The sequence below is a fragment of the Callithrix jacchus genome, chromosome 1 (assembly GCF_049354715.1).
Source record: "Callithrix jacchus isolate 240 chromosome 1, calJac240_pri, whole genome shotgun sequence".
NCBI classification, from domain to species: Eukaryota; Metazoa; Chordata; class Mammalia; order Primates; family Cebidae; genus Callithrix; species Callithrix jacchus.
In genome coordinates, this window is record NC_133502.1 from 214,289,737 (window position 1) to 214,305,293 (window position 15,557).

Sequence of the window (15,557 nt, forward strand, 5' to 3'; positions counted from 1 at the left end):
AGGCCGGGCACGGTGGCTCACGCCTGTAATCCCAGCACTTTGGGAGGCCGGGCGCGGTGGCTCACGAGGTCAAGAGATCGAGACCATCCTGGTCAACATGGTGAAACCCCGTCTCTACTAAAAATACAAAAAATTAGCTGGGCATGGTGGCGCGTGCCTGTAATCCCAGCTACTTGGGAAGCTGAGGCAGGAGAATTGCCTGAACCCGGGAGGCGGAGGTTGCGGTGAGCTGAGATCACGCCATTGCACTCCAGCCTGGGTAACAAGAGTGAAACTCCATCTCAAAAAAAAAAAAAGTTAAAGGGCACAGCACTGATCTTGCCTAAATAAACTGTATGAAACAAGTATATAAACCATTTTTAGTGACAATATTGCCATAAGAAGAATATTCACTAACCCTATTTTTTTTTTTTTTTTTTTTTTTTTTGAGATGGAGTCTTGCTGTGTTGCCAGGCTGGAGTGCAATGTCCCAATCTCAGCTCACTGCAATCTCTGCCTCCCAAGTTCAAGCAATTCTCCTGCCTCAGCCTCCCAAGTAGCTGGGACTACAAGTGCATGCTACCACCCCCAGCTGATTTTTTTTTTTTTTTTTTGTATTTTTAGTAGAGATAGGGTTTCATCCTGTTGGCCAGGATGGTCTTGATCTCTTGACCTCGTGATTTGCCCGCCTCAGCCTCCGAAAGTGCTGGGATTACAGGCGTGAGCCACCACACCCAGCCAAGTCACTAACACTCTTCAGGTGGCTTTAAAAAGTACTAAATATATTGTAGACAGCAATAAGCTTAAGAAAATACCCAGGAGTTTACAACATTGTGAAGAATGCTAAGGCTGATCACAATTTCTGGGACAACAACCAATCTACTCACCTCTACCTGCCCCATCTGCATGCAGTTTTGAACCCATGTATTAGTTATAGTCAAATAAAAGTAGAGCTCTGCAATGGAATAAACTTCAATAACGCCTCTTTTCCTACTAAGATGACTAAGAAATGTGTATTTACAGCTGTAGCAAAGCAGTGAGAATTCTCTCTCACCTGATCCTTTGCCATCTGCCTCTCACGTGGGCACCACCTTTCCCCTGTGAGCGGTCTTCCCTGAAGTCATTCCTTGCTATCTTAACATCTGCTTTACTCAAAATTGGTATCTCGCACAGCAAAAGCTTTGGAATCAAGCTATGGTGCAGACTAAACAGGATAGAAGAAAAGAAATTCTTAAATAAATATTCCAATATTTACTTCCAATATTCTTAAAGAAAACTGGAAAAATGATACCCTGACCACAGAATAAATACTAAGTTCATGAATTATGTTGTGAATAATTCCCAATGCTACGTGTGAATTTGTTATATATGCACCACGCCTTTACAATAATTTTAACCAAAGGAAAAGCATTTAACTGAGCTAAGGCCAACTAAAAGATTCCTGAAATCCAAATACCTATTAATAGCGACTAAAGAGTAATCATGACAGCATTCATTTGGCACACAGTAATTCATGTCTGTGGTATAAAGGAAAACTAATGTGGGGCTGTGATCACTGTCATATGCTCTCCCCAGGTTGTACACCATGGATTCCTGAAAACCCCAGTACCGCCAATCTTTGGTCTTTGCTCAAACATATCCCACCAGCAGAAGTCGTCTTTAAATCTCCCAATCCTCTGCCTGGGAGAAACTTACATCTCCTTTTAAACCTTTAGAAAACTCACAGCCCTGGTGAAACTCCTCCTCTTTTCCAGACAAAGAGACTCCCTCTATGCCTCCCTGGAGCTCTGTTCATAAGGCTGGAATAACTTGTCCACATCAGATAATATTTACTTATCCCATCTCCCCAGCTAGATTGTAAGTCCTTGAAAAATTGAGACTATATTTTATTCTTTTCTCTATCTCTAGGGCCCAGAACTGGCACCCGCTAACTGACTTGGTTCAAGTTTTAAACAGTGAGGAGACTGTTCGCACACTCAGTGGCCCCTGACTCCATCACCACCTTGCTACGTAATCCAAGCACTCACTGAGCCTGTGCTCAGACCCAGGCATCAGGCCTGACATGAGCAGCGAGATCAGTGCTCTTTGAGTCAGCAACTGAAAGAAGGGGAGACTGAGGTAGCCGCTCAACTCTCCCTTTCCCATTAAGAAATCCATAGAACTTCAACTCGGAAAGCAGATGTGAATATTATGTAGATATTTTATGATTGCTATTAAGCAAATACTGAATTTCTCCTTCCCGTTTAAATGATACAGTGGATAAGCTTGCAGGTCTGGGAGGAGTTGTAACCCAATTAACTGTATTTTAATAATATCTTAAGAACAAAGAACATGTTTTAGATGTCTGTTTCCTTTTATAAAAGGTGGCAGTAAAAACTGTTCCTCTAGAGTCATACAATAAATAGCTATAGCTTCTTTCACCATAGTTTTACACAATATATTAACAACTTTCAGCAGATGAGGACAAAAAAGCTTTTATTCAATAACAGCAAATACTATGAATGTATTTAACTCTTGTATACATTTTTGCCTTGCTACAGCCTTGAGAGAAAACTATTCGGCATTACAGATCCGGAGCAGTCCTAGTGCCCTGTCTGCCAAAGTCCGTGCTCACTGTGAGACAGTGCAGCGAAATGTGTGATGATGGACAACGAAAGAGTAAAGCCCAGCACTCCAGTACCACACACGTCATTAATAATAACCGCTGTCACTTCTGCTTTAACCAAACTGACAAAAAATACTCGGCTTAGCTCCTGCATTCACAGAAGACAGAAAGTACTTACAAGGACAATTAAAATCCAACCGTTAGACATTCCTATCAGAAAGGAGTGCATACCCTGAAGACAATGTAGGGATGAAATGTTACATTACAGAACCAAAAAAATCCTTTGAATTATACAAAAGATAGAATTTCATTTCCTTCAAGTCTGAACAGATCTGTAGGGTTTAATCTTGGCAAGTCCTATTTGAGAAAAATTCAGAGAAAACTACCCGTGATTATATGTAACAGGTTAGATAGGTCTAATATACTGTATGTATACACATCTTACAGTTAAATTACCAGGTGGGACCGCCTACTGAAAAAGAAAGCCACATGCTACTTATTGTAATGCCACAACTAACACCTTCCTACCTGTTAAAAGATTTATTCTAATACCTTAGATTTACTTAAAAACTGGCATATGTGGTTTAGTTTAACAACTGCCAGTGAGAAAAGCTATTAAAATACACACAGGTTCAGAGATTAAAATAACAATCACTGGTTCTTACTTAAAACCATAAATCTTGCTGATTTGACTGGACAGGACTGAACAAAAACAGAAAATAAAAACATTTGTATCTCCTGCCACAAACAGCCTAGGGCAGAATTTTGGAATCTGCACTGAATGCAAACTTCTTTTTATACTCTTCTCTCCTCTTCTGTCACATCCAGGATTCTGAAGCGGTTCCTGACAACCCAGATCAATCCATTTTGCAGGGTCACAAACTTATTCTGTAAAGGGTCAGAGAGTGAATATTTCAAGCTTTGATAGCCAGCAGTCCCTGCCACACTCTCAATTCCCTGGTGCACAAAAGCAGCCATAGGTAGCACCTCAACAAGTGAACATGGCTGGGTTCTAATGAAACTCTGTTTGTGGAAACCAAAATTTAAAATTCATATAATTGTCATGTGTCATGAAATTTTATTATCTCCCCAACCATTTAAAAACATAAAAAACCATTCTTAACTCCCCACGGGTCATAAAAAAAACAGGTGGTGGGCCAGATCTGGCCATGGTTTGGCAACCCCTGCTTTAAAGGGTTCCAAACATACCAGTCCTCTCCCCACTCCCCAAAAACCACATGCTTCCTCTTTCCCACTGTCCTCATCACATTCAAAATCCATCTCTCATCAGAACAAATGCACTGTGTTAAATGAAAGGAAGTATGAAGGCCAGGCGCAGTGGTTCATGCCTATAATCCCAGTGCTTTGGGAGGCAGAAGCCAGGAGTTCGAGACCTGCCTAACATAGCAAGACCCCACCTCTACAAAAAAAAAAAACTTGTTTTAATTAGCTGAGCTTAGTGGTCTGTGACTCATAGTCCCAGCTACTCGAGAGCCTGACGCAGGAGGATCGCTTGAATCAGGGCTACAGTGAGCTACAATCACAACACTGCACTCTGGCATGGGTGACAGAGCGAGACATTGTCTCTAAAAATACATGAAAAGAAAGAAAGAGAAGCTAAGAAAAGGTGAAATTAGCTCAGAGACAGAAAATCAACCACTGGAACGGAACGGAGCGTCCAAGGACAGAACTGTGCATACGTGGTAACTTGATACATGGCATTTATCAATAGCACTCAAGACCTCCTGGGGAAGATGACTGTGTTCTAAGAGGTGCTGTAACAACTGTTAATCTATAAGGAAAAAAACTGAATTGGATGTTTACTTACAACTACCCAGAAAGTAACACCAGATGGATTTCGGAATATATGAAAGACAAAATTGCAAGGCTTTGGAAGAAAGCACATGGAGAATGTCTTCATATTCTTAGAGAAAGATGCTGTATATAAGACATTTTTAACCCTGTTTTTTTCCTTTTTTCCTAACCACTAGACCACCAGGGATAAACTGTATTTTAAAAGTATTACTTATGCACAGATCCAAAGGTAAGGGAGCCAACTATGCATCTTCCTGGGAGAAGAGCTTGGACTAGAGGCAAAAGCATACACAGCATGCCACAGGGAGTTCAGGGCTGGCCTGGATGAACCCCAGTGAGAGAACAGAAGAGGAGTGCCATTCAGAGAAAGAAGACGGAGCCCCCAGCACAGGCGAAGGAGGCCGTGGAAGGACGCTGGCTTTTAGCCCGGTGTGAAACCATGGAAGGTTCTTTTTCTCACCTTTTGAGACAGTCTTGCTCTGTAGCCCAGGATGGAGTACAGTAGTAGGATCTCAGCTCACTGCAACCTCTGCCTCACAGGTTCAAGCAATTCTCCTGCCTCAGCCTCCCAAGTAGCTGAGATTACAGGCATGTGCCACCATGCCCAGCAAATTGTTGTATTTTTAGTAGAGATGGGTTTTCACCATTTTGGTCAGGCTGCTCTCAAACTACTGGCCTCAAGGGATCAGCCTGCCTCGGTCTCCCAAAGTGCTGGGATTACAGGTGTGAGTCACCGCGCCAGGCCCATAGAAGGTTCTGAGCAGAGGGGGTGACAGCATCTGACTTACATGTTAAAAGGATCCCTTTGGCTACTCTGCAAAGAATCAATCTTAAAGAGAAAAGAGAAAACAGCAGGAGACCAGTTAGGAGGCTGTTTTTAGAGCAGAGGGAAAGCAGCAGGTATGGTAAATAGAAATCAGATTCTGGATATTCTAAAGATAGAGCCAATAGGACTTCATGCTGAATTTTTATGAAGGATGTCTAAAAAAGGGGAGTGAAGGATGACCCCAGAACTTCAGCCTGAGACATAAATTGAAAGATGTATTGATTGTTTACAGAGACAAAGCCTAATCTGAGGAGATCTGGTGGATGAGAGGATGAGAAATACAAGAAGAACGTGAGGTAGTCGGGTGAGTAAACAAGCCTAGCATTTGGGAGAAAAGTCTCGCTAAGCCAGGCGCGGTGGCTCACGCCTGTAAACCCAGCACTTTGGGAGGCCGAGGCAGGAGGATCACTTGAGCCCCGAAGTTCAAGACCAGCCTGGGCAACATGGTAAGACCCCGTCTCTACAAAAAAATTTTAAAAATTAGTCGAGTGTGGTGGTGCGTGCCTGTAGTTCCGGCTGCAAGGGTGGCTGGGGCAGGAAAACTGCTCGAGCCTAGGAGGTCAAGGCTGTAGTGGGTGATGATTGTGCCACTGCACTCCAGCCTGGGTGACGGAGCAAGACCTTGTCTAAAAAAAAAAAAAGTCCAGCTAGAGAAAAATGTTAGTCACCAGCAAACTAAGTTATTAAAGCTACAAGACTGAGTGAGAATACTGTGAGAGTAAACACAGGCAGAAAAGAGAAGATGCCTGAGGACGGAGTTCTGAGATCTGGGAAGGATTATCACTAAGGGAAACGGAGGGAGAGATTTTTCTTAGGATGGGAAAAATTAACAGTACATCTATAAATTGATGAGTGCAATCCCATAGAAAGGGTAAAATTGATGATTTTTTAAAAGGAAGAGAAAAGAAGGCTGCTGGAGCTGCGTGCAAAAGCGAGTGGAATTTAGTGCAAACCTATGGGGAATGCACATTCAGAGCAAGACCACTCATCCACAGGAACAGAAGCAAAGGCAGATGATGGCACAGATACAAGTAGGTGGGCAGAGAGGGTGACAAGAGTCCCTGGAAATTATCATCCAGTTACTCCTATTTTCTCAGTAAACAGAAAGCTGAGAGAGAGGGTGAGAGGGGATGGAGGTTTGAAGAGAATGGGACATGAAATACCTGACTAGGTGGGCAGGAGAGTCAAGGGACTAGGGAAAACAGCACGACGGACAGGTCGCAGTAAGGGCCACCTTAGTTAGTGATCAGCAATTTAAAGTGAGACAGTCTGCGTGGCTGTATGCTTTTCTCTCGCCTTCTACAGCTATTTGGGTACTGGCACGAAGGAAACAGAAAGTTGGATTTAAGCAGAGCTGGAGTTTTACCAGGCAAGCTTAACAAAGTTCAGAGAAGAGGCAGGGGAGTTGAGGATGTACACAAGCAAATGCTCTCATTACTCATCCATGGATCTGAGCCAGATCAAGACAGCAATGTGAACATGAAGAAGGGGAATGAAGAACGAAAGAGGTAGTAAACAGGAAGAAGGGTCAGAACACTGGAGGTCCTGGTGAGGTTAAAGACTTGATGGAGCCAGCCAGGCGCGGTGGCTCACACCTGTAATCCCAGAACTCTGGGAGGCTGAGGCAAGTGGATCACCAGAGGTCAGGAGTTTGAGACCAGCCTGGCCAACATGGTGAAACCCTGTCTCTATGAAAAATAAAAAATTAGCTGGGTGTGGTGGCGCACACCCATGATCCCAGCTACATGGGAAGCTGAGGCAGGAGACTTGCCTGAACCTGGGAGGCAGGGGTTGCAGTGAGCCAAGACCGTACCACTGCACTCCAGCCCGGGCTACAGAGCGAAACTCTGTCTCAAAAAAAAAAAAAATCTGAAGAAGCAGGGGCCCTAAAGAGAAGACAAAACAGGGAGTGGAACTCTTGAAACTGTGGGGAAAGGTGGCTATGGTTACGGGTAAGGCCTAAGCGAGGTATGGCGATATGTGGCTGAGACGGGATGAAGGTCCGGCTAACTGAGGGAGAGAAAGTCAAAGCAGTTCGAGGCCAGGATAATCTACATAAATAATGAAGTAACCAAGGTTTAAGACAGGAGACGTAACAGAGTGAAAAGAAGTGAACCAGAGCTAAACTCTTCAAGGAATGAGGTAGACTGACGCACAGGTCTCCTTTACTACCAAAGTGATTAAACCAGTGATACTCTGACGTCAGGAGATTAAGCGCTGGAGGGGTCTGTGGAGGAAAAAGGTCTGAAAGCAGCAATGACAAGGAGAACTACCACACCTCTGAGCCAAGCAGAATACTGCGTGCAGGAGAGAAAACAGTCTCCCACTTTCAAGAACTCTGGGAAAGGCGTGTTCCTCAGAAGTGAGCCATATGTCATTTAGATCAAGAAGATGAAAATGGGTGTTTACAGAAGAGTTCAGGATACAGGGAATTTTGCTGAGGGCACAAAGAAGAATCTTAAGAACTGGGGAGTCAGAAAAGGACTCACATAAAAAACCTTAAAGGGTGCCAGGCACAGTGGCTCCCACCTATAATCCCAACACTATGGGAGGCTGAGACAAGAGAATCACTTGGGCCCAGGAGTTCAAGACCAGCCTGGGAAACACAGTGAGACCTAAACTGTACAAAAAAAATGTAATTAGCAGGGCATGGTGGCATTGTGACAGCACCACTACACTCTGCCCTCCAGCCGGGGTGACACAGTGAGATTCTATCTCAAAAACAAACCAACCCTTAAAGGGATGAGAGTTCAGAGAGTACGAGAAAGTTTAGGAGTTTCTCAAATAACTTAAAAAACCCATTTGTGAATTTCTAGCAAAAACACTGCTGCAATTTTATTTTGAATGGTATTGATCATAGATCAATTTGGGAAGTATTGATGTCTTTGAGGCTTCCTATAATACAAAGTTGTTTCTTACCATTTAAGTCTTTTTAAATGTTTTTGGACAGTTTTATAATATGCTCATTGATGATGATGACAATGACACCAACAACGACAGCACTTTCAACTGTGTCTATTAGGTGCCAAGCACTGTTCTAAGCAGCACGCAAACTCCCCAATAGCTATAATGAGAGAGCATCCCTCACTTATGGATCATCCTGCTAATCTTATATAACTTCTCTAAGCTTGTGGCCATCAGAGGGCCCAGCTCAGCCTAGTGGTAGTCCCACAGTTCCTTTGCTTCGCCGTGTCCTGGCTCACAGTCCAGTGACCAGTGACCACTACGAAAGACTGGAAGAATGAAAGAGTTGAGAAACTGCTCTGAGGGTACTGGTGGTCACAATCCTAACCTTACTTGTTTTCATTGGCTGGCTCAAACTCTTTCCTGTCTTCTTCATGAATTTAAGATAATTGAATGTAAGAGGTGGCTTACACTGACCACTTCTGTATTTTGAATCTGAGTCAGAACACCTTACCAAATAATTCCATGTAGTATTTCAGCTCAGGGCATAGGTAAAAATAAAGGAAATTGCCATCACACTCTAAAATGTGCTTTTTATAGTGTAACTTAATTGATGTTCTCTCTCAACAAAGTTGAGCTGAATCATGGTTGAGTCAAAACGCCATATGGCATCCTCAGCCAAGCTGATGACTCGTGTGGGTTTTGTTTTTTAGGTTTTTGTGTGTTTCGGTGCAGTCAGACACTTGCTGGCCGGAGGCTCAGTAATGTCTGGGGGAAACCCATATGAGTGTGTATACACAGATGGATAGGTTTATTTTTTACCTCTGTGGTACGCTGACCTCAAAAGTGCTTAATCTATTCACTTTCTTTATGAAGGTTAGTCAACATATTTATAGAAGCAAGTAACAACACCAAGTCATTTTTTTACCCCTTGAACTCAGTCATCTGTCATATTTAACCTTTACTGTCCCTTCCTAATTAAAGTCTTTCTTCTATGCTCTCCTTTTCTCTCTCATGGCTCAAGAAAATTAGGTGTTAAAATAATAAAAATACTATTGAATGCTCATTACGTGCTAGGTCTGAAAGCAGTACTAAAAACAGAGGTTAGTAAGAATCCTGTCTTCAGGCTGCTCTCACGCTAGTGAGACTGGTAGGTAATTAAGTGACCGTAATACTCTATGTTAAGTTATTCGAAAGAGGTAAGCACAGAATGCTACGGGAACACAGGGCAAAGGCACCTGAAGGTCAGAAACCACTTTCAAAAGGAAGTGAAATAATTCAACTATGAGGGAAAATCAGGAGTGTGTGTATAAGCAAAGAAATGGAGGCTTAAGACAGTTATACTTACAAATTTACAGATTTATGTTGTAAATATAAATTCCAACTACATATTTTTAACAAATTACAAATTTATTAAATTTAATAGTAGCATTTGAGCTATTCCTGTTAGTAATTCAAAGTAAGCTGCACGTAGTTCATTTTATCACACGGACCACAGCTGCAGCACCAAGCACAGATCTCACATATATCATGCGTGCCATGATTCAATGAATGAATTACATAGGAAAGTAAATCAATAGCACGGCAGTAATTTGAGTAATTACTGATCAGCTCATTGGAGCTACTGCAGTAGCTCCTCACTGCTCTATTCAGTTCAGTTCAACATTTACGAAGTATCCAAAATGGACCAGGCACCCTGCTAAGAAACACCAAGTCTCTGCTTTCAAGAAAAGCACTATTGAGTAGGGAAAAGGATACATAAAATGCTATTTTATCACTAAACAAAAATAGCAGTGAGGGAAGAGCTCATACTTTAAACACCTCCCCACCACTCCAAACAATGTGACTTTTTTCATTGTAAATATATAGCTTCACAGGCCCACCAAAATTCAGTGGTCAGCCATTTTCATTGCAGCCATTCTAACAGGCATACAGAGGTAGCTTATTTTGGTTTTGTCTGTAACAGCACTATTGAGATAAGAGTTCACATGGCATACAAGTCACCCATTTAAAGTGTACGATTAAATGGATTTTGCTACAGTAACTGTTGTACCTGTGGTGAAATACACATACAACATAACATTTGTCATCTTGTCCATTGTAAGTCTACAGTTCAGTGGCTTTAATGATAGTCACAATGTGTACAACTATCACCTCCATTTCCAAAATTTTTTAACACCCAAATGTAAACTCTGTAAACATGAAGCAGAAACTCCCCCATTTCCCCCCTCTCCAAATCCTAGTAACCTCTAATCCACTTTGTCTCTACAAGTTTGTTCTAGGTATTTCATAAAAACAGAACCATACATTTGTCCTTTTTCATTTTCTTCGGCTATATACCTAAGAGTAAAACTGCTTGGCCATATTCTATGGTTAGCTTTTTGAGGACCCACCAAATTATTTTCCATAGTGGCAGCCCCATTTTACATGTCCACCAGCAACACGCAAGGGTTCCCTATCTCCATATCCTCAACAACACTTGTTGTTCTCCGTTTTTTGATAACAGCCATCCTATATAGTATGCAGCAGTCTCTCACTGTGGTCTTAACTGCATTCCCTAATGACTAACGATTTGGAGCACTTTATCATATGTTTACCGGCCTGCATTTTTCTCCCTTTGTAAAGCACAGACTTTTTTGCCCAATTTTTAAACTGAGTGATAGGAGTCTTTCTTATTAGGTTACAAGAGATCTTTATATATTCTGAAACAACTGCTTTGTCATACATATTGTAAATACTTCTCTAAGTCCAGGACTTGCCTTTTCATTTTTTTTTTTAAACCTTTTGGCCTGAATTTATTTTTTTTTAATTTTTAAATTAGACACCAAGAAAAACCTCATTTTGTCTAAACAGATTAAAAGAGAAAAAACAAGCTATACTGATAGAAGCTGAAAAAGAAATTACTGTCCAAGTGGCAAACAGACCAGGCAAGCACAGCGAGTCATAAGCTACAGAAATAGCGGCAACTCCACAAGAAACTTAAGCATCCGTCACTATCGACTCTATGCTAGATGCCAGGCATACAGTGAATGTGACGTGCCCACTTTATTCAAGAAGCTTATCAGGTGGAGGAGCAATGAGGTATTAGTTTAAGAGATGAATTTATAGAAACGTATCCAAATGTTCCATTATTTCAAGAATACTCGTCAGAACACAATCTCCCCTATAGAAAACAATAAATTACAGAACAGCACTATCTTCAGAACTTTCTGTGATGATGGAAATATTCTATACCTGTGCTGTCACAATTTCATGTTGCCACTGAGCTCTTAAAATATGGCTAATGCCAGCCTGGGCAACATGGCGAGAACCCCATCTCTACAGAAAATAAACAAAAAAATTAGCCGGGCATAGTGTGTGCACCTGTAGTCCCAGCTACTGGGGAAGCTGAGACAGGAGGATTGCTTGAGCCCAGAAGTCAAGGCTGCAGTGAACTACAATCGTGCCACTGGACTCCAGCTTGGGCAACAGAATGAGACCGTGTCTACAAATATGATAAGAAAATTAAAAATTAAAAAATATGGCTAATGCAATTAAGGAACTAAAATATTAATTTTACTTATTTTCAATTAATTAAGTAGCTATATGTAGCTGTGGCTACTTAATGAACAGCACAAGATGGAGAATGACAACCAATCTCGCCTCACTCTACACTTTGTGGGGTCTGAATCAGCCCTCAGAGATGCATCATAAAGGCAACTAGCCAGGCACGGTGGATCATGCCTGTAATCCCAACACTTTGGGAGACTGAGACAGGAGGATCACTTGAGGCCAGGAGTTCGAGACCAGCCTGAACAACATAGTGAGACCCCTTCTCTAGAAAAATATACTCCGGCTGAGACAACAAAGTGAGGCCCCTTCTGAAAACAAAACAAACAAACAGAAAGATAAAAGAACAACTAAAATAGAATTTTAAATGTATTTGTTTTACTTATTCAGAAAGAATTTAACATGACTTGCAAAGACTCACAGCAAGACAACTTGTTAAGCAAATGTGAATTACACCAATATCTACATTAAACAAAAAGTATAAAACAAATGTGAGAAAAAAGAATTACCTTACACAGAGAAGACATAACCGAGGAATATCTTAATACTGACATTATATGACCATATACAATGTTTTAATAATTTTACCGACCAAGACACTGTTTAAGAAGTGGGTTACAGAATGCATTTAATACAGAGCATGGAGAATTTAGACTGGTGTATTAATGATTTATGGCTATATAGCAAATTAGCCCGAATTTAGCATTTTTAAAACAATAACATGATGTCGCACAGTTCTGAGTGGCTTAGGGTGTCTCATGAGGATGAGGATGTTACTGGGGCTGAGAGGACCTGCTTCCAAGGTGGTGCAACACATCGCTGTCGCAGGAGGCCTCAACTCCTCACCGCAGCTCTCTGCGTATGGAGCTTGAGTATCCTCCTGCCATGGCTGCTGGTTTAGTCAGCGTGAGCGATCCCAGAAAGAGCTAGCAAAAAGGCAACTACAATCCTTTTTATGACCTAGTCTGAGAATTCACACACCGTCACTTCTGACATATTCCACTCTTCAGAAGCAAGTCACTAAGTTCAGCCCACACTCAAGGAGAAAAGAATTAACTTCCTCCACTTGAAGGTCAGAGTGTCAAAGAATTTGTGAGTATATTTAAAATCACCACAATGAGATATAAGAATTTCCTTTTACTTGGGGGTTGCTAAAATGGTAATGAGATCCTGAGATCCCTTTCTCTGAAAACCCCAAAATTAGAACTGTCTTCCAGAAATAGCTTCAACTTTTGTTTTTGATAAGACAGGAGATTCAACACAAATGGGCTCTTGGTCACTTATAACCTTATTATATTTTAATAACAGGTCCTAAATAAATGGCATATATTATGTATAAACCACTGTGCTACACATATTACAGATCCTCACAATAATCCCTCAAAGTGGCTACCATCATCCCGTTTTCAAGATAAGAAACTTCTTCCCTCACAAGAGACAGTCAAGAAGTGTCTTCTAAACCGGCTCAGGGGCTTGGATTTTCTTCAAGTTACAAAAAGGGAACTGATGTTTGAATAAACGTCTCCTCTGTACCAGAAACCTAATCTATGTTACTTTGTCTCATCAGCTTTGCAAAATCAACATATGGCCCCTTTGCAGACACTGTTCCTTCTTCCAGTCCTCTCATCTATATACCCCACGCACCTGAAATAATCCTAAAGCCTCTCCTGGCTCGCCAATCTTCCAACAGATCCACACGTTCCCCTCTGCCACCACCTCTTGCACAGATTTCCATTACAATGTGTTTATTTAACAATTTCCCAAATATACTTGATAAAAGGGATCACATCATTCACCTTTGCACCCTCAGCCCCTAACAAAAAACCTGTTTCATAGCAGGTGTTCAGCACCTGCTGTTTCATAGCAGGTTGATGACTGGGTTATTAACTAAAAGGAGGGTCTATCACGGTACAGATATGCCTAAGCATTAAATCAATAAATGCATCTCCCCCAAAGGCTCATGGACCAGTACCAGGGACTTTTATTAATGGCATTCCTTCAGCAGCTCCACATTTCCCACTGTGATTTGAGGGAAAGTTAGTGCTCAGACCAGATGTCTAGTTTAAAGAGAGGAAGTCCTCTAGTATCACCTAGACCAATTCAAGTCTAAATTTTTTGTTTTTGTTTTTGTTTTTTGAGACGAAGTTTTGCTCTTGTTACCCAGGCTGGAGTGCAATGGCGCGATCTCGGCTCACCGCAACCTCCGCCTCCTGGGTTCAGGCAATTCTCCTGCCTCAGCCTCCCGAGTAGCTGGGACTACAGGCACGCACCATCATGCCCAGCTAATTTTTGTATTTTTAGTAGAGACGAGGTTTCACCATGTTGACCAGGATGGTCTCGATCTCTTGACCTCGTGATCCACCCGCCTCGGCCTCCCAGAGTGCTGGGATTACAGGCGTGAGCCACCGCGCCCGGCCCAAGTCTGAGTATTTCTTTGGTCAATGCTCCGTCCGCTCTTTGCACATATACCCCCGCAGCTGTATGTTACCTTGTACGTACTAGCACAGGAGAGAGCAAGGACTTCCCATTTCCCACCCCATCACCTAGCACGAGGGCTGGCACACGGGGAACCGCCCACTGCCCCTCAGTGGCATCAGGACCGGACCGGTGTCTCCAGGCCCGTGTTCTTCCACGCCGCACAGAGCGCTGCCCCCAGAGGGGATGGCGCAGCCTGGGCTCCGCCGCCCAGGAGGAAGGGGTGTCGGTCCCAACTCCACGCTAACAGACCCGCATCCCCACAACGGTGCAGTTCCCACGCCCCCGACGCGCGTCGCCCCCGCTAAAACACACGCTCTATGACTCGCGGGGTCGCGTGGGTCTTGCTCGCAGCAGGGCCTGGCGCAGCCCTCGCGCCTGACACGGGCGGCCTAAGCGTGTGCTGGGTCAACAGCACTGGCAGGACGAGGCGGTGCCTGGGAGTCGGGAGGCCTGGGTGGCGCTCCGGCAGCCCGCGCAGTCCTCGCCCTCCGCGTCTCCAACGAGGAGGGGGCGGCGCCTGGGCCTAGGCCGGGCCGCCGCGGAAGTCCCGGCCGACCTCCCCCGCCCCGGGCAGCCCCCCGCCGGGCTCGTTACCGGTTCCGCTGCTCTTTGAAGAGCGCCGTGAGCGCGCGCAGGGCCTCCAGGTCCTGGATGGGCGCCGGTACCATGACGCCCGACAGCCGGGCAGGCGGCGGTCTGGGCGCCGCCATCTTGCCGCTCGCAGCTCTGCAGAGCCTGACGAAGAGGAGGAGGAAGGCGAGGAGGAGGGAGGAGGAGGCTGGCGAGGAGGGAGGAGGAGAGCGAGGAAAAAGGAGGACACGCCCTGCACAGCCCCGACCACCGCCGCCGCTGCAGCCCGCGTGACCCTGAAGCTGCGCCGCGGCCGGAGAGCTCGAGGCTGAGCACAGGCTCGCCCCAGGCGGGAGGAGGGGACGGCGCCGCGGGGGAGGGGGCGCGGGCGGAAGTCCCGCCTGAGGGGAGGGGGCGCGGCGGAAGTCCCGCCTGAGGGGAGGGGGCGCGGCGGAAGTGCTGTGTGAGGGCGGGGAGGGATGCGGGGGGTGATTAACTGGGAGGGGTCGCAGATAGGGCTCCTCCGAGGGGAGGGAACGCCAGGGTGAGGGGCCCGGGTTGAGGGGGCCGTAACAGTGTGTCGGTCTCGGGAGCGGGTACCAGGGACAGAGGTTCACCCTGAGGAAGAGGGCCGCGTCCTATGGGAGGGGGGCCCGCGGACCAAGGGGTCTCCCCCAGGGGAGGGGATCCCAGCAGGGAAGAGGTCTCCGTCTTGCGAGCGGGTATTCAAGACCGAAGTTCACCCTAAGAAAGAGGGGCGCGTCCTATGGGATGGGGCCCGAGGATAGAGGGGTCTCCCCCAGCGGAGGGGATCCCGGGGGGAAGGGAGGG

General features: G+C 44.6%; 1 protein-coding gene across 6 annotated transcripts in view; it reads right to left on the reverse strand.

Moving 5' to 3' along the window:
• The window catches only part of ATXN10 (ataxin 10), a 174,567-nt gene extending 159,474 nt beyond the window's left edge, over window positions 1–15,093 (reverse strand). For 3 of the 6 annotated variants that reach the window (XM_035273329.3, XM_035273316.3, XM_035273310.3), the window contains exons 1-2: window positions 14,751–15,093; window positions 1,034–1,183 (exon numbers count right to left, since the gene is read on the reverse strand). In XM_035273329.3, coding sequence (XP_035129220.3) covers window positions 1,034–1,183; window positions 14,751–14,866 — 266 coding nt within the window. In that variant the 5' untranslated portion in view covers window positions 14,867–15,093. The remainder of the gene's footprint in view (window positions 1–1,033; window positions 1,184–14,750) is intronic. The other 3 variants (XM_035273342.3, XM_035273336.3, XM_035273323.3) reach the window with 1 other exon arrangement.
• Window positions 15,094–15,557: the final 464 nt, after the last annotated feature.